The sequence below is a fragment of the Bubalus kerabau genome, chromosome 15 (assembly GCF_029407905.1).
Source record: "Bubalus kerabau isolate K-KA32 ecotype Philippines breed swamp buffalo chromosome 15, PCC_UOA_SB_1v2, whole genome shotgun sequence".
Lineage (NCBI taxonomy): Eukaryota > Metazoa > Chordata > Mammalia > Artiodactyla > Bovidae > Bubalus > Bubalus kerabau.
The window spans coordinates 82,391,970-82,410,105 of NC_073638.1; the positions used below are offsets into that span (position 1 = coordinate 82,391,970).

The 18,136-nt window shown below is 55.2% G+C and overlaps 3 protein-coding genes across 12 annotated transcripts in view; 2 read left to right on the forward strand and 1 right to left on the reverse strand.

Annotated features, from left to right (window-relative positions):
- The window catches only part of YPEL4 (yippee like 4), an 18,485-nt gene continuing 349 nt past the window's right edge, over positions 1-18,136 (reverse strand). Inside the window, exons 2-7 of one of the 5 annotated variants that reach the window (XM_055547192.1) lie at positions 6,692-6,761; positions 6,085-6,175; positions 1,900-2,224; positions 1,670-1,713; positions 1,222-1,330; positions 1-1,013 (exon numbers count right to left, since the gene is read on the reverse strand). In XM_055547192.1, the coding sequence (XP_055403167.1) occupies positions 924-1,013; positions 1,222-1,330; positions 1,670-1,713; positions 1,900-2,040 (384 nt within the window). In that variant the 5' untranslated portion in view covers positions 2,041-2,224; positions 6,085-6,175; positions 6,692-6,761 and the 3' untranslated portion in view covers positions 1-923. Of the gene's footprint in view, positions 1,014-1,221; positions 1,331-1,669; positions 1,714-1,899; positions 2,225-4,086; positions 4,213-4,446; positions 4,579-6,084; positions 6,638-6,691; positions 6,762-16,425; positions 16,608-18,136 lie in introns of those variants that run through there. The other 4 variants (XM_055547190.1, XM_055547191.1, XM_055547193.1 and 1 more) reach the window with 4 other exon arrangements.
- On the forward strand, positions 9,378-12,647 carry CLP1 (cleavage factor polyribonucleotide kinase subunit 1). Of its 4 annotated transcripts, none has more exons than XM_055547183.1 (3): positions 9,378-9,532; positions 10,358-11,005; positions 11,609-12,647. In XM_055547183.1, exons 2-3 carry the CDS (start codon positions 10,400-10,402, stop codon positions 12,278-12,280), a joined length of 1,278 nt encoding a protein of 425 aa, XP_055403158.1. In that variant the 5' UTR covers positions 9,378-9,532; positions 10,358-10,399; the 3' UTR covers positions 12,281-12,647. The 4 variants fall into 4 exon arrangements, with proteins under 4 accessions (XP_055403158.1, XP_055403160.1, XP_055403159.1 ...); XM_055547185.1 differs by having other exon boundaries at positions 9,391-9,532; positions 10,378-11,005; XM_055547184.1 differs by having other exon boundaries at positions 9,465-9,603.
- Positions 17,055-18,136, forward strand: part of ZDHHC5 (zinc finger DHHC-type palmitoyltransferase 5) — a 23,237-nt gene continuing 22,155 nt past the window's right edge. Inside the window, exon 1 of one of the 3 annotated variants that reach the window (XM_055547179.1) lies at positions 17,055-17,164. The gene's annotated coding sequence lies outside the window, so the exon portion shown is untranslated. Of the gene's footprint in view, positions 17,165-17,254; positions 17,478-17,635; positions 17,807-18,136 lie in introns of those variants that run through there. The other 2 variants (XM_055547180.1, XM_055547177.1) reach the window with 2 other exon arrangements.

Consider the following 18,136-nt stretch of genomic DNA (forward strand, 5'->3'; position numbering starts at 1 on the left):
TTGCTTTCCCCTTTTTATTAAAAATAGACCCGAACACTTTATATATCATACAAAAGTTTCGTTCGCTGGTGGCAGCCGCGAGGACGCCTAGCCTCATGGCACTGATCCCCCACCTTCCCTCCGAGGGCCTAGGTCCCAGGGAGCAGTAGCCGGGCCGGAGGACGCCCACCAACCCTGCTCGCTCTGGAGACTGCCAGCCGGGGGTGGGGCTGTTCCGGGGGGACCTCCCCCCACCCCACCCCATGGCAAAGGTCAGATACTCGAAAGTGCCTCTTCAGTGCCAAGGTAAACTGCCAAGTGGAGTAAAATGCAAACCCCTGGGATGCTTTGATGATCTCCCAGGGCCTGGGACTCCGGACTTTTTTTTTCTTCCGCCCGCCCCCCACCCCACGAATCCCGGCTGCTGCAAATGGGGGGTGGAAAACGTCACCCTTAAGAGACTCCGGTACCTCCCGGCGTCTGAGGTCAGCATTTCACTCCACCTCGAGCCTCTTCTCACCTGCTATTCTGTGGCCTAGGATCTCCCAGTGCCAAGACTCGAGGTTGGTCCTCTGTTCGCTCGCAGAGGTGGAGCAAACACGGCTTCCTCCCGAGGGTCCTCTAAGCCTGCGCCTCTGCCCCGCCAGCCCCTCGGTTTTCAGAACCTTGGGGGCGACAAGTCCCCACGGCCACCCCTTTCCCCTCCGTTTCTGCCTCTCCCTGACTGCTGCCCACGCCTGAACCTTCAACACCCCTGGGGTACCGCAGACCCCCATTCCAAGGGGGCCTGGGCGTGATGGGGTGGCGGCGGGGGGAGGGACGGCGGGAGCAGGGTCCCCCCCAGGGGTGGGGCAGTGCTCATGCTGGTATGGACGCGCGGCCGGGCGGGGGCAGGTGTGGGAGGGTGGGGCATGCGTCGGGAGGGCAGAGGCCGCCGGAAGCCCTCAGTCCCAGCCGTTGTCCTTCACCATGTGCGACATCTCAATGATGTACTTCCCCTCCTTGTACTTCTGGCTCGTCTCAAAAGCCTGCTCCTGGCGGGGGGAGGCCGGCAATGTGGGCCGACGGACCCGCCTACCGCCGCCGGCGTAAGCCCGCCCCCTACCCGGTCCCCCCACTCCTAGCTCCCGCCTCCCTCTGGGTCAGGCAGACACCTGACGGGTGGCCACTGGGGCCTGGGGGGCCACGGAGACCCCCCCCACTCCCGGCCTTCAGAGGGTGGCCCTCCCCCCGAGTACTTACATATTTCCACCCCAGGGTGGTTTTGCAGCTCTCGCAGAAAATATCAGCTACCGAGTGCAGCCCCGTGAGCAGGAGGCGCTGTTCAGCTGGCCCGCACCCCACGTTGACCCTGGGAGACGGGAAGGACCCAGCACGCGGGGGGGGCGGGGCGGTGTGTCACTCCGTCAGCGCACCCCAAAAACAGCCCAGAAGGCCCAGCCTCTGGAGAGAGCGCAACCCACCCAGCTGAGAGCCCTGCCTCCAGCACCCCACCCCTTGCTGTCTAGCGCCTGGCACCCCAGTTCTCCCGGGCTCCCCACAAAAGAGCAACAGACCGGGCTTCCGCCAAAGGAGAGGCAAACCCAGAGGGCGCAGGGCACCCCCCTCGGGCGGCTCAGCCCCTCTCTCCAGAGAGGAAAGCTATTCACCCACACCGGCACACACGCACAAGGGAGAGGGGTAGACTCACACGGAGTTAAACAGGTAGGCTCGGCCATGGCTCCCCTGGAAGGACTGCGGAGACACAGGGCGGGCGGTGACTGCGGGGAACCCTTGACCCCGGGGGTCACGCGCTCCCTGAACCCCCCGCGGGGGCATGGAGGAGGGAGGCCAGGCTTCGTGGTGTCATCCCCGGGTGATGTTTGGAGGAGCCTGATACGGGGGGCGAGGGTGGGGGTGGGAGTGATGGAAGGGCGTTACCTTGGAGATGAGCTCGTCGTGTTTGGCCAGGTGTGCGCGGCAGTGGACGCAGCTGTAGGTGCGGTGGCAGCGAGGCAGGTAGCTGCGGAAGGTCTTGGCGGGGAGGCAGGCGGGGGCCGGGCCAGGGTCGCAGCTGGGCATGACGGGCTGGAGGACGATGCCCTGGCGGGCGGGGGGCGCGGGCGCCGTGCAGCCCCCGCACAGACGGTCGCAGGTGAAGCAGCGGAGCAGGTTGGCTAGAGCCGTGTTTCAGGACGGGAGCGGTGCGGGGGGGCTGCCGGGCCAGGGCCCCCCCAGACGTGAGCCAGGCAGAAATGGAGGTCACCTGGGAAGGAGGGCAGGGTCACCAGGAAAGCCGGGGGAGCCCCTGCCGGGGGCACGGAAGAGCCGGGGCGCCTGCGATCACTTCCACTCCTGCTTTACCCATCCGCAGCAGCCCTGCTCCGCGCGCGCGCTCACACTGCATCTGCCACCCGGGCTGACCGTCTGCTCGGGCCGGCCCCGCAGCGGATAGGGGGGGTCTCAGCCCGGGAGGCGGTGTCTCGCCCTCCTGGGGCCAGAGCCAGCCTCCACCATTTTCCACCGGGAGCGGCCCGCTGCCATGGGAGCCGCGTCACTGGCAAATGTTCCTTCCTCCCTCGCTTTTCCATCCTTTTGTGAGGATGCGTCCCACGTGCGCTGGTAGGCTCTGTGTCTCTGGGGCTCAAAGCCTTGAAAAAGTTGGGGGTGCATGCCGGTCCTTCCTTCCCGTGACCTCGGTTTGCAAGGTAATTGGCCCCAGCACACAATTTGTGTGGGTGGGAGGAGCGTGATGAGAAACGGAAGGAGCGCGGGCAGGTAAGCAGACAGGCACACTCCAGTCCTCTCGGGGGGCTGGGGCCCAGAGCCTGATGGACGTCTCTGCTGGGACCGAAGGCCTCGGACGGGGCTGCTGCCCGGCCCTGCACTTGGGTCCGCTCATTCTGGCCCTGGAGCATCACTGGGCTTATCTTCTCAGCTTCTGAGCTCGTCTGTCTCTCTCTACTGCCCTCTAGGATTGTTGTCTTGGCTCTCAGTGAAGCACCCAGCATAGGAGAGAAATGATCTTCCCTTTGGGCGCGTCTGACCGCTGGGGGCCAATGGCAAGTAGGGCCGGTGTCAGAGAGGCCGGCGGTCCCGGGCCGTGTTTGCGGCGCGGGCGCGGTGTCTCATGATGGGCAGCGTCACAGCCCCGTGGTTTGGGGGCACAAGGTACAGGATGTTTCTTTCCCCCTTCTCCCAGGGGCAGGCACTCTGGGTGACGCGAGATAAAAAGAATTGCCTGGTTCTGATTAAGAATCTTGAGGAGGATTCGCAGGCTTCAGCCCCACAGTGGCCGCGGGTGCTGGAGGCAGGGATAAGGCGGGAGGTGTCCTCTGTCGGCCCTGATAAGCCAGGGAGCCTCGGCCCGCTCCTCGGTGGGGCCTGCTGGCCGGCTCTGTGTGGCTTAGCGCCGGTCTGTTTCGGGGATGCCAGCCGGGTGCCCTGGCAACAGTAGGCAGAGGAGCCGGTGTGCGCAGGCTCCGTCCTGCCCTCCGCGGGGACCACCAGCACCCCAGCTGTTCCAGCATTGCCTGGGGCCGCCAGGTCGGCTGTCTGCAAAGCCTCCCGGCAGAGGGCATCGGCCGTTTCAGGCCCTTGGCCCCTGGTGGGACTCAGGAAGAGCACCCTGGGCTGAGTTCAGGGTGACATTGGGGTCCTCACCAGCAGAACACCGGCCAGCCTCCGCTGGACACGTCTGCCTTCAACTTTGCCCGCCAATGAGTTCCCGGCTGCAAGCTCCACCTGGCGCCCCCCCCTCCCCCTTTCTCGGGGCCCGGGGAGGGGGCAAGGACCCCCCAGCCTCACCCCGCCTGTTTTCCCTGCTTCTCCATCCCGCCCAGGGGAGGCTGCACAGAGAGCCCCTCTGGGGGGGGCGGGGGCAGGGGGCGTCGGGGTCACTTCTCTTCCCATCTCAGGTGACCGGGGCAGAAGCGCGCCGGGGTGCGGACGGCCCCCCGAATGAGCCGCGGCTGGACCGTGGGAGGCGGGGGGAGGGGGGGAGGGAGGGGTTGCTGAGCAAGCGGCGCTGACGGCAGAGGCGGAGGCTGGCGGAGCCAGGTGCGAATCCCGTGCCTCTTAGGGGGGAAAAAAAGGAAAAGGGAAAAAGGGAGGGGGACACCTGCTCACAATGGATGCTCGCATCTGCTCGGAGGCCGCGAGCCCCCCCGAAGGCCTGGCATCCTCGGTACGGTATGGTCCCAATGATGAGCCGTGCAGCAGGCTCCCGGGCGTGCTTGGTGGCAGGGGAGGGGGGGTCTGCACCCCAGCGGCCAAACAATATAAACAGGGCTGCTTGATCAAACAGGGGTGCCTGAGGCTGCGGCCAAAGTTGCCGGGAAGAGCTCGCAGAGGGATGAGGCGGGGAGGGGGAAGGGAGGACAAAGGGTGGATGGAAAATGCTTTGGCGAGGGGGGAAAGCCACGCGCAGCCCGAGGGGGAGACGCACAGACGGGGAAAGGTGTGCTTGGAGAAGGGCTGCCCCCTCACCTTGAGGCCGGCTCCAGAGATCTCCGTCTATCTCCCCCTCTCTCTCTCAATCTCTCTGCGCTCTCTTCGCGGCTCCTTCCGCTCCTTCAGTGGGGAAGGGGCGGGAGGCGGGGAGGGTGGTGGTGAGGGGCTCCAGACCCGGGCTGCCAAGCTGGCCCAGCTGCGGGGGGCGGGGGGGGGGGGCGGCCAGAGGCGGCCTCCCGCCGGTACCCCGGTCTGTGGGTGAATGTAGCTGTGTGTTGTGGGACTGCATCATAACACTGTGAGTCATCCGGGCCCCCACCCCCCTCACCTCCCACGTCAGAGCGGGGCTGGGAGACACAGGAGGCGGGCTGGGAGGCAGGCAGCGGGCAGGCGTCGAGGGCTGGGCCTGGGGCTGGGGCAGAGATGCCCGGGGGGCGGGGGGCGAGCCAGGGGCGGGCAGGGAGGGGAGCCGGGGTGCTGGGGAGGAGGGCCCCTTGGCCAAGGAGACCGCCAGAAGCTGGGGGGAGGATAGGGCTGGGCAAGGATGGAGTCCGCGGTACGGGTGGCGGGGCTGGACCAAAGACGAGAGGCTGAGAGCCGGATTCACAGTCAGGACCCACCGTGCGCACAGTCAAGATGCTACATTTCCCATTTCAGCTCTGATACTGATGTGGGGGAAAGCAAGCCATTTTAATGGTCACGGATGGCATGGGACGCCCCCAAGCTTGTACCAGGCGCTTCCAAGCCTCAAAGCCTCCGGTTCAACACCTCCCACCCCCACCCCCCGCCCCCGGCCCCCGAAGGAGTCACAGACCAAAAATGACCTCTGACAGGCAAACCTCTTATCGACTACTTCCAAATGAACTGTGCTTCACGCACGGAGACACCCATGTTACATAAGATTCTCTGCTGGGCTCTGAACTTTGAGGGAAAAAGGAAACTCCTCTCTGCATCCCAGGACTGCAATGCCAAGTGCAGAGCTTTGCCTACAGAAGATGCTCAAAAAACAGCAGTTGAGTTGCATCTTCAGACGTTGTCCAAGTGTCTGGCTTTGGTCTCGGAAGAGACGTGAGTTGGAATCGCAGCTCTGCCAATACACTTACCAGGAACCACTGGGCCAGTTCCTGATAACTTGTGTGCCCCTGTTTTCTCCTTCTGCTAAATGAAGCTGATATTTACCACAGGGACATGTGAAGTAAAGTGAGATAATATGTAAACATCTAAAAAAAAAAAAAAGCTTGGCACCTGATAGGCAGCTAGTAAACAGTAGTTACTGGCATTTCAAAACAGTGTTCTCAACTTGAATACCCCTCAACCCCGCGTGGAGTTACTCTTAAATTCTGATAGCTCAAGAGGCACAGGCCAAATTTGTGTCTTATGAAGAACTTAACATCTTTCGTACTATTTTTCTGTCAGTTTCCAGTTATACTTCATGTGAGCCAAAATATTTCTCATAAACTTTTGCCCTCTGCAAGTTGCTAAAGTATGTAGACACAGAACATACCCTCTAAGGTAAAAACCTAGATTTCTAACCGAGGTGAACGTTCAGAAAAAGTACTTTTTCACAAGTAAAGGGGGGAGTGAAAAGTTAAGGTAGGGAAATGAGGTTAATGGGAGGCAATGCTAACTGGGTATGAAAAAGTGAAAGGAATTCTGAATATTTCTTCAGGATACCTGGTAGTTCACTGGAGAACTAATACACAACACGGTGAATGAATTAATTAAAGCAAACCATCCGAGAATATCCTTCGGTTTAAGGTAGATTCTGAAAACACAAAGTCGGTATCTTGAGTGATGTTACCAGAGGTTTGGAATTGACAGGTAGCACTGAGTAAAGAAAGAAGAGGGAAATGTTCTCATCTGGACAGCAGATGAGGAAGGAAATGTAAGTGGAGGAAGAATTTGTTGAGGAAAATAGAAGGAAGTGTGAAAAAGGAAAGTGAGTAGTTTTTTAGGGCAAGGTTTGAAAGTGTAGAAGCAAAAAATTAAATGAACTCAGGAAGATGATCACGAATTTAGCTGGAGAGGAGGATGAAAAAGGCACGTGAGGGCAGTGTTATCTGAGGGTGGGGTGGAGAGGAGAGGAGTGCTCGGTGAGAGACTGAACGTGAGGAAAGAGTGTGGGCAAGCACAGATGCTTTCAATGTTGCACCCTGAGCCTTTCTGTGTTTAAGAAGCAAAACGGAGAGCAGGCTCTAAAGGAGGGGGAGGGGTTTCTTCTCCCTAAACTCAGCTTGAGATGGCTATTTAATATCCAAATTAAGATGACCTTGGGACTTACCTGGCGGTCCAGTGGTTAAAACGGCACACTCCCAAGGCAGGGGGCATGGGTTCTATTCCTGGTTGGGGAACTGCGTGGCATGGCCAAGGAAAATGAAAGAAACAGATAAAAGAATGATGACTTTAGATAATTGGCAGAAACTGCCTCAAGGGAGAGAATGTGGAGGCAAAGAAACATCTGGGAAGTGGACTGCGTGTGAACAGGAGAGGATGAGCTCATAGAGGATTTTGCAAATGAAAGACTAGAACTGGATTCTTTTTCTGTGTGTGTGCAAGTCGCTCAGTCATGTCCAACTCATTGCAGTCCATGGACTGTATAGTCCATGGAATTTTCTAGGCCAGAATACTGGAGTAGGTAGCCGTTCCCTTCTCCAGGGGATCTTCTCAACTCAGGGATTGAACCCAGGTCTCCTGCATTGCAGACGGATTCTTTACCAGCCACAAGGGAAGCCCTAGAACTGGATTTTTGCAGAATGGTGAGCAATTAGAGGATACCTGGTAGTTCACGGGAGAACTAATACCTGCACGGTGAGTGCATTAAATAATTAAAGCAAACCATCCAAGACAGACGGGCTTCCCAGGTGGTGCTCGTGGTAAAGAACCATGATGTGGGTTTGATCCCTGGGTTGGGAAGATCCCCTGAAGGAGGGCATGGCAACCTATTGCAGTATTCTTGCCTGGAGAATTCCATGGACAGAGGGGCCTGGCGGGCTACCGTCCATAGAGTTGCAAAGAGTCAGACAGGACTGAAGCGGCTCAGCACACCACAGACACGCATCCAAGAAAGAAACGTGAGAAGTGAGGATGGCACTCTTAGAAAGTGAAGGCTAAGGTGGGGCCAGCTGGAAAAAGGCAACCCAGAAAATCTTCCTAGGCTTTTCCACCAGGATTAACCATGTGAGCTGGACTGAAGAAAGTATTCATCTCTAACGAACGGATGACAGTTACAGCGTGTCCTTCACAGGATTCTTGTGAGGATTAAATGGATTTATACCCTTAAAGCCCATAGAGCACCATGTGGCATCTAGTACTATGCATTCGCTATTGTAATAACTGAACTCATACTCCAAAACCTTGGGTTTGAATACTGCTGCTACTGCTGCTAAGTTGCTTCAGTTGTGTCCGACTCTGTGCGACCCCATAGACGGCAGCCCACCAGGCTCCCCCGTCCCTAGGATTCTCCAGGCAAGAACACTGGAGTGGGTTGCCATTTCCTTCTCCAATGCATGAAAGAGAAAAGTGAAAGTGAAGTCATGCAGTTGTGTCCGACTCTTAGCAACCCCATGGACTGCAGCCCACCAGGCTCCTCCATCCATGGGATTTTCCAGGCAAGAGTACTGGAGTGGGGTACCATTGCCTTCTCCAGGGTTTGAATACTAGCTTGGGCAAATCCCTCCACCTGTCTTAGTCTCCTCTCTCACCTGAAATTTAATAAAGCTGACTTTACAGGTGGCCGTGAAAGAGGACACCTGAAAGGGCTTTGAAAAATGTAAACTACAAACAGATGGCTTCATTATAGCTCCCATCCTCAATCTATAATAAAGCCTTAAGAGCTCACATCCGATGCTTTCTATGTTACAGGCATTGGCTTTAGTGCTTTATATGCATTATCCTTGGAGAAGGAAATGGCAACGCACTCCAGTATTCTTGCCTGGAGAATCCCAGGGACGGGGGAGCCTGGTGGGCTGCCACCTATGGGGTCGCACCGAGTCGGACACGACTGAAGCAATTTAGAAGCAGCAGCATGCATTATCCTATTCATGCTTCAAAACAACTTGAAGATAAATTGTTATCTCTATAATACAGTCAAAAAAACCCAAACAACACCTGGGTCTAAGCCTGTGATTTACCCAAAGTCACACAGCAAGCAAGTGGCAAAGAATATTCCCAAGTCCAAACGCATCAGAAGTGTATAAAGTGAAAGTGAAGTCGCTCACTCGTGTCCAACTCTTGTGACCCCATGGACTGTAGCCCTCCAGGCTCCTCTGTCCATGAAATTCTCCAGGCCAGAATACTAGAGTGGGTAGCCTTTCCAGTCTCCAGGAGATCTTCCCGACCAAGGGATCGAACCCGGGTCTCCCACCTTGCAGAGCTGCTTTACCGTCTGAACGTATAGATGTGGCCCAACCTGTTGTTTGTGGGGTGAATGATTGCCCTTGTATAACCGTCAGAGATTTGGGGAGGGAAAGAGTCCCCAGCAAAGCTCCCCGCTTAACAGGAGAGGGGTTGTTGGGTAATGACTGCCTTGCAGAGTAACTGGAAGAAATTTATTTTTTATTCTCTTATTTAAGTAAAATGCTCTGTAATGCTCTCCAGGGGTCAAACGCTGTGTCAGGACGGGGATGGCTGTCCAGTTAGTCTCTGATGAGCTGCTTGGCTGCCCTCTTCCTATCCCTAGGGCTCCTCGTATCCACACAGGGCTCCGCGCCCCGCTTCCAGGCGGCTGTGGGGCCTACATGGTGAGCCCCCTCCCCTGCCCGCCTCCCTTCCCCTTCTCGGGCCGCAGGTGAGCGGGAGCGACGGGGAGAGGGCCCGCAGCCACGGCGCCTCAGCGGCCGCCGTCCCCTCACCTACCGGTCCCCGCCGCGCACGGGGGCGTAACCACCACGCCTCCTGCTTCCCTCCCCAGCTGCTTGACGAACAATGACGGCAGCCGCCCCGCCCACCTTTGACGTCACGGTCAAAAACCCTCCTTGACTACAAGTCCCAGAGGGCCGAGCAGCGGCGAGAGCGCGACCGCTAGCGACAGCTCTGGTACAACTACATCTCCCAGGGGGCCCCGCGCGGCTGCGCCTTCCCCACTGCGCAAGTGCGGAAATGCTTGTTTTCGGCGTGGGTCTCGGTGAGCGCGTCTTGCTTCTGGCCTTAGGTCCTGTCTTCTTGGTTTAGAGGTTTGAGCTCGTGGCTGTACAGGTGAGGGAGTAAGTTCAGGATCGCAGCCGCCGCCTCCTTAGAGCCTGCGCAGATTTCGGTGCCTGGGGAGGCTGGGACGAATGCTAGACTTGGAACTGCGATCTAGATCGGAGATAATTCTTTGCTGTTCCTCGGCGCTTTCTAGTTTACTAATTTTTTTCTTTCCCTCCGACCATCCCGGCTAATCCCCAGAACAGCACTTTGTGTGGGGAACTGTAAGCGCCTCCAGTTGACAGCAGAGGAAAAGGTTTAGAGGAGCTAAGTGAAAAAGACAGTGCTGGTGTTGCTGAACGGTTTCCTTGATGCTGTTTGCTTCTGAGTCCCAACTCGGTATTCTCTGCTCTGCCTCCAGATTGCTGACTCCCTTTTTTGTTGACCCAAGGATTAGGGACTGGGCAACTGTAGCTTTTTCAAATCTGGAGTACCCGAAAGAGTGATAGTGATGAAGGGAGCAACAAAGGTGCTGTAATCGAGTCTGTCAGTATGTAGGTATCTTTTTTTCAGCCGACGTCTGAGTTATTCATTCACTCGGTGTTTTTACAGAGGTGCCTTTTGGTTGTCAAGCTCTATTTTAGGTACTGGAGTTACAGCACCAAACCAAAATGCCCAACCCTTACCTTCTAGTGAGGGTGGATAGACAGTAATCAGATATATAGTGGGACAGGTGGTGATGAGAGAGAAGGGGGAAGAATAAAGCAAAGTAAGGAGAAACATCCTCTGGAGGATTTTGAACCGAGTCCTAACTTCTGTTTAGATCTGATTTTGGCGTTCCAGACAAAGCAGCCACACAGGAAAGATGGGAGAGGAGGCCAATGATGACAAGAAGCCAACAACTAAATTTGAACTGGAGCGGGAGACAGAGCTTCGCTTTGAGGTGGAGGCGTCGCAGTCAGTTCAGTTGGAGCTGCTGGCCGGCATGGCAGAAATCTTCGGCACAGAGCTGACCCGAAACAAGAAGTTCACCTTTGATGCCGGCGCCAAGGTGGCTGTCTTCACTTGGCACGGCTGTTCGCTGCAGCTCAGTGGCCGCACCGAGGTGGCTTACGTCTCCAAGGACACCCCGATGTTGCTTTATCTCAACACGCATACGGCCTTGGAGCAGATGCGGAGGCAGGCAGAGAAGGAGGAGGAGCGAGGCCCCCGGGTGATGGTCGTGGGCCCCACGGACGTGGGCAAGTCCACCGTGTGCCGTCTGCTGCTCAACTACGCGGTGCGTTTGGGCCGCAGGCCCACGTACGTGGAGCTGGATGTGGGCCAGGGCTCTGTGTCCATCCCCGGCACCATGGGGGCCCTGTACATTGAGCGGCCGGCGGACGTTGAGGAGGGGTTCTCCATCCAGGCCCCGCTGGTGTACCACTTCGGCTCCACCACGCCTGGCACCAACATCAAGCTTTATAATAAGGTCAGAGCCCAGGGCAAGGCGGTTGGAGGGAGGGGGCCGGCGTTTGCCAGGTAAAACTCTGCCTCCTCTCAGTGGCCATCACTTCCAGGGTGATGGGTTTTGGAAAAGACAGTTTCAAAAATAGTTCAACCTCAGATGGTTAAACATTTCTAGGGACCTATTCTTAAGTAGGTCCTATTCTTCCCTGGTGGCTCAGACGGTAAGGCGTCTGCCTACAATGAGGGAGACCTGGGTTCAGTCCCTGGGTTGGGAAGATCACCTGGTGGAGGGCATGGCACCCCACTCCAGTACTCTTGCCTGGAGAATCCCATGGACGGAGGAAGCTGGCAGGCTGCAGTCCATGGGGTCGCAAAGAGCGAGACACGACTGAACGACTTCACTTCATTCTTAAGTAATTTTTTACATTTCAACTTGGGACATGAAATACCAGAGACAGAATAAACAACATAAAATGAAAACTAAATCCATGTTATGTGGTCAAAACCACTGCCATCAGGAATGTCCTTTTTCTTGAACCCGATACCACTTAGGCTAAGGAAGGATTGTGTGGCCGAGGGTTCGTTTTGTGCCTTTTCTCCCTCACGTGGACCCTTTCTTCTGCAGATTACATCTCGTTTAGCCGATGTGTTCAACCAGAGGTGTGAAGTGAACCGCAGGGCCTCGGTGAGCGGCTGTGTCATTAACACCTGTGGCTGGGTCAAGGGCTCTGGTTACCAGGCCCTGGTCCATGCAGCCTCAGCCTTTGAGGTGGATGTCGTTGTGGTTCTGGATCAAGAACGGCTGTATAACGAACTGAAACGGGACCTGCCTCACTTCGTCCGCACGGTGCTGCTCCCCAAGTCGGGGGGTGTGGTGGAGCGCTCTAAGGACTTCCGGCGGGAATGCCGGGATGAGCGCATCCGTGAGTATTTCTATGGGTTCCGGGGCTGTTTCTATCCCCATGCCTTCAACGTCAAATTTTCAGATGTGAAAATCTACAAAGTCGGGGCACCCACCATCCCAGACTCTTGCCTGCCTCTGGGCATGTCTCAGGAAGATAATCAGCTCAAGCTGGTGCCTGTCACCCCCGGCCGAGATATGGTGCACCACCTGCTGAGCGTCAGCACGGCGGAGGGCACGGAGGAGAACCTCTCCGAGACCAGCGTGGCGGGCTTCATCGTGGTGACCAGTGTGGACCTGGAGCACCAGGTGTTCACCGTTCTCTCTCCGGCCCCCCGCCCGCTGCCCAAGAACTTCCTTCTCATCATGGATATCCGGTTCATGGATCTTAAGTAGCGATCCGCAGGCAGCCTTGCTGCCTGGGGCCTGGAGGCCTTCCGGCCATCACCAAGGGCAGAAGGGCTGAAGGATGAGCACCTCTTGCGGCCAGGCTGCTGGGTAAATGGTGGACTACCAGAAAGCAGACGTTCTACCTCTTAAAAACAGGTGGTGGTCACCTAACTCGTCCAGTTGTGAACCAAAGGTTTCTTAGGTCACCGAAGGTGCCATCAGAGAAGCCCCCTTTCTTTCACTATGCTACCACGTGGACTCATTTTTTACCATTTTATCTTCTGCATATACTACTTGTTATCTCATTTGTCCGCAAAGAGTGAATTCAAAGGACTCCTCCCAATAAAGTTCATACTTGGAAAAAAAGAAAAAACTATTTTAATAAATATTTTTGCCATAGCACAGGAGTTGGTATCATTTTTTAAAGCTTGGGTTTTTTCCCCCTAAGCATTGTAGAAACATTATTGGAATGATGTATTACTGAATGCCTAGAGAGGAAGAAAGCCAAGAGCCCACCTGTGAGCTAAGCAGGTGAATATTTATGATGGTTTCCTTTTCCTCTGCACTTGGGTGAATAGATCCTAAATCTGTTGTCAGTGATGGGTTTAATATAAGGAACTAAACAGGTGGTGGTAAACTTGGGGTGAGATTTCAGATTTGATATTATCCAGAGATAGCTCATTTTCTCTCAGCTACAGCTCTCTGCTTTCTGTCCTGTTGTCTGTTTAATTGGAATCAGATCCCAAGTCAAAAAATACATTTGAGCTTCCAGGTGATAAGCCGGGACAGCCCATCTCTTTGATCTCTTGCAAACAATTAGTTTCCCTAGTTTGGACTTGTATTATTGAATAAGTATCATGATGACCTTATCCATTGATTCTTTTCACAAATTTTTATCACGCACCTACTGTGTGACAGGGACCTTTCTAGATGGGGGAATGAGGTGGACAGAGTCTTGCAGAGCTTACAGTAAACATAAAAAGTGAGGTGCTGTGCAGAGAGGCTTAAGATTGGGTGATAGGAGGCGGAGCGGCCCGGAGGCTTTTTAAATCAGGTGGTCAGGAGAGGCCTCTTCTGAGCACACGTTTTGAGTTAAGACCTGAATGGCTGTGTGCAATTGGGACAGAATCTTCCCGGTGGAGGAAGCAGTGTAAAACCCTAAAAGGAGCAAGCTGAGTGTGTTAGATGAAGGGAAAGGCCAGCATGGTGGGAGTGATATAGCAAATCAAGGGGAGAGGGGAAAAACTCAGGCCGGGGTGGGAGGCAGCAAAGACCAGATAGTGTAGGGCTTTTGTAATCCAAGAAGAGTGGGAAACGATGGGAGAGGGGTAAGAAGCTCCAATACTTTGACCATCTGATGCGAAGAGTTGACTCATTGGAAAGACCCTGATGCTGGAAAACATTGAGGGAAAAGGAAGAAGAGGGTGGCAGAGGATGAGATGGTCAGATACCATCACCTACCCACTCACTCAATGGACATGAAATTGAGCATACTCTTGGGAGATAGTCAAGGACAGAGGAGCCTGGTGTGCTGCAGTCCATGGGATTGTGAGAATCAGACATGATTTAGGGACTGAACAACAACAAAAACACGGGCTGGGTAACTTACAAACATCTGAAAATGGTCAGATTTCTGAAGGCTGGAAAGGCCAAATTCAAGGCACCAAGCATAGTCACATTCTGCCAAGGGCTTTCTTCCAAGTTGCAGATTACCTGCTTCAACTGTGTCCTCACAGAGTGAGAGGGGCAGGGAACTCTCTGGAGCCTTGTTTATAAAAGCACTAATCCCATTCATGAAGGTCTACATTCATGATCTAAGCATCTTTCAAAGGTTTCATCTAATATTGGGGATTTCAACATAATTGCGGGGAGGCGGGGCACAAAAATTCATACCATTGCAGGTGGTTGAACACAGGAATGGCATGTTTTAATTTACATTGAAAAGATTACTGCTGGGCAGAAAATGGATTATAGAGGCAAGAAAAGAAGCAAGAACACAAGTTGGACTTTTGAGGTAGGGTCAGCGTGAGAATTAATGATTCAGAAGAGGGCAGCAGAGAGAGTTGAGTAGATTGCCTCCGGAGATTTCAGAGGTAAAATTGATAGGACTTACTGATGGGAGTGGTAAGGAAAAGCACGTGGAATCAAAGGTGATATGATTGTGGATATCAAAAATGATACCCACATTTTTTACTTGGGCATCTAGATTGGATCTGAGATTGAGGAAACTTTGGGAGAGAGGATAAAAAAGTACAGATACTTTGAAAATACCGATAAACTACACCAGGAGAAACTATGAGGTATTACTTGACATACATAGCAAAGTAATTTATGTGAAGTTTGGTGGTCTGGGTATCTCATTGTTTTAGTCTAGATTTTGCAATACTTTTCAGAAGTGGCTATCAATTTAAATCTTGTGTTCTATTAAACATCCTTTCCAGGAAATATCTTGCACAATTCTAAGGAAAATTGGAAAATAAAATGGAATCTCTTTCTAAACCCTGGGATAGTTTATGCCACTGTCAGTACTCATCCAGTTAAGAGCTTGGCATTCAGTAATCCAGTGTCCTAGGGGAGTTCAGTATATGTGGCTGGTCAGTGGAATGTCCAATGCTCATTCCCATTTAGCACTGTCTAGCCAAGAGACAAAACAATTTATAGGCTCTTAGACTGTTGAAAGTGGGAAAAGGAAAATGCCTAATTTGTGAACTTGGAGAAATGAAGTCTTAAAAGTCCAAGAAAAGGGACTTCCCTGACGGTTCAGCGGTCAAGACCCCGTACTTCCAGTGCAGGGGGCACAGGCCCAGTCCCTGACTGGGGAACCAGAATTCTGCAAGGTGTGCCACGCAGCCAAAAAATAATGACAACAAACCCCAAAAAAATACAGATAAATGAAATTTTATCTTTCCCTAAGGAAACAAATTAAGCTGTTTTACAAATAGGAAAGCCTCTACAAATATTTTATCTCCAATAACACCTTAACTTTACCTATCCTAAGGTAGAAAGTTTAAAAACTTTGCATTTTTAAAAAGTACACAGTCATTAAGAGAACTCTCCAGTGTGCTGCAAGAAATGGTAGATGAAGCCTTTAGCCAGAATGAACTACAGCCTGTTGACACATGCCATGCCAGAAAAGGAACTAGGCTAGACCTCAGAAAACAGAAGGCAGGCCTTCTCCTCTCCCTTGCTGCTCAGCTTCTAAACATCAGAGCAGTTAAAGCAGCAACATGTGACACCAAAGCCGAGGACAGACAGCAGGATTTAGAATCACACTTCACAGGTGAGAAACCTTGGCTTCAGAGAACTGGCTGGTGGAACACTTTTTTGAAAGACTATTATGTAATAGCCAGAGTAGAAAATGGCCTTGAGCTAAATCAGGAGAGAACACCGGGCCTTGCTCTTGGGTTCACAGCTGTGTAGGACTAATTAGGGCAAACCGTGGTGCTGAGATCTAGGCAGAACTGGCCAGCAGCTTGCCATGGGCAGCACCTTCTGGAGAACCTTTTCCTTCCTTTGGCCTGTATTTCCGGACTGCCCAAGGTTAGGCGTGGGGTCGTCCAGCCCCTGTGCTACAGCGAAACACTAAGGCAATTAAGCAAGGCCCAACCAGTCCATCCTAAAGGAGATCAGTCCTGGGTGTTCATTGGAAGGACTGATGCTGAAGCTGAAACTCCAATACTTTGGCCACCTGATGTGAAGAACTGACTCATTGGAAAAGACCCTGATGCTGGGAAAGATTGAGGGCAGGAGGAGAAGGGGACAACAGAGGATGAAATGGTTGGATGGCATCACCGACTCAATGGACATGGGTTTGGGTGGACTCTGGGAGTTGGTGATGGACAGGGAGGCCTGGCGTGCTGCCATCCATGGGGGCAGTGTCTGACATGACTGAGAGACTGAACTGAACTGAACTGAGTTTCAGGTGTACAGCAAAGTGATTGAGTTATACATATACACATATCTCTGGTGGCTCAGATGGTAAAGAATGTGCCTGCAATGTGGGAGACCTCGGTTTGATTCCTGGGTCAGGAAGATCCCCTGGAGAAGGGAAGGGCTTACTCACTCCAGTATTCTTGCCTGGAGAATTCCATGGACACAGGAGCCTAGTGGGCTACAGTCCATGGGGTCGCAAAGAGTCGGACACGACTGAGTGAATGAACTGAACTGAAACTCTTACTCCAGGGACCGCTGCTGCCTCCGCGCGCACTCCCGGCGTCCCCTCCCACGGGTGGCCCTGGGGCCCCAAGGCTGCTGCCCGCTCTCCTGTCTCTTCTCCCCGGATCTTTGGCTGGAGCTTCGCCCTTTTTGGTAGCTCAGCTGGTGAAGAATCCGCCTGCAATGCACGAGACCCCGGTTCGATTGCTGGGTCAGAAGAGCCGTTGGAGAAGGGATAGGCTACCCACTCCAGTATTCTTGGGTTTCCCTGGTGGCTTAGCTGGTAAAGAATCCTTGGGAGTCCTGGGTTCGATCCCTGGGAGGGGAAGATCCCCTGGGGAAGGGAACGGCTGCCCACTCCAGTATTCTGGCCTGGAGAATCCCATGGACAGGGGAGCCTGGAGGGGTCCATGGGGGTCACAAAGAGTCGGACAGGACTGAGTGACTAACACTAACTAACTCGTCCTCTAAACGGAGTCTTCCAGTCGCGGCAGACCCTCCAGGCACAAGCGACAGCCCAGGTCTTGCCATCATCCTGAACCTCTGCTGGTACCGGGGAACTCGCGGACTGGGAACGGTGACATCGATTGTTTTAAATAAAGTTTTCGCCATCAAAAAGGGGCGGGGTGGCCGGGGGTTGGCCAATGCACGGAGGGGCTGAAACAGGAAGACGCCGGGGCCCGAGGGTGATTGGTTACCTCAGAAGCCTGTCTGGCTGGTACCACAGTTATTGAGGTGGGGGGGTTTGGGGAATACGGGAGGGTGGCGTCTTGTTATTGAGAACTTTCAGAAGACACATATAACTATATTTTGCTTCTGAGGCTTTCTGCGTCTATACGGGAGGGGCGGAAAGCGGGACGCAGGAAAAGGGGACCTACTTGCCCGACCATTCCCCCATTTCTGACTCCCGAGCAGTACGCCCACCCTCCCCGGGCAGTCGCCGGCGGAGCCCGACGGCCCTGCGCGCGCGCGCTCTCGTGTGTTCTCGCGTGGCGCGGCGCTCTGCTCCCGCAGCCAATCAGACCGCGAGGTCGCCGCGGTCGCCGGGGTGAGCGCGCACGCCCTAGGGAGGCATGGGGGTGGGGGCCGCACGGTGAATGGGAGCGCGCGCGGGGGCGGGCGCGGCGGCGTGAGCCGCATGAATGAGAGAAACGCGCCCCGCGCGAGACGCAACGCGCGCGCCCGGCGCCAGGAGCCAATGGGAGCGCGGAGAGGGCGGGCGACCCGGCCCTGAGGGCAACGGCCGCGCGCCGGCTGGAAGGCGAGCGTCGCCGGGCGGGGGCGGAGCGTGCGGGGGCCGCGCGCTGCCTCTCAGAGGCCGGACGGCACTGCCGGGAGGCGGCGGCGGCGGCGGCGGCGACGCGGAGCTGGCCGCGGGTGAGTGCCGGGGCCGCTGGCCCCTGCGGAAGCGGAAGTGCGGGGTCCGGGGGTGGGAGGGGAGCATGACCTCTAGGGAAGGGGGAACGAGGAGGGGAGGCGGTGGGAGTCCCCGCTCCGTGTCCGGGCCGGGTCCTCCGGCCGCGGCCGGACCCTCGGGCCCCGGAGAAGAGCGACCGGCAGAGGCCGGGGCTTCCCTCAGGGCCGGGTCGTGAGGGGACCCGGGCCCCTGCGGCCGCCGACCCGGTCCTCTCCGTGTGGGCCGACCCTGCCCCGGACGGCGACCCTCGGCGCCCCGGCCCCGGGGTGGGGACTGGGCTCCGCTTTCTC

Excerpts from the sequence above, each read along its gene's own strand:
- CLP1 (XM_055547183.1), top strand. The coding sequence starts at position 10,400 with ATGGGAGAGGAGGCCAATGATGACAAGAAGCCAACAACTAAATTTGAA. Across the intron at positions 11,006-11,608 it reads ACATCAAGCTTTATAATAAG|ATTACATCTCGTTTAGCCGA; the intron begins GTCAGAGCCCAG and ends TTTCTTCTGCAG.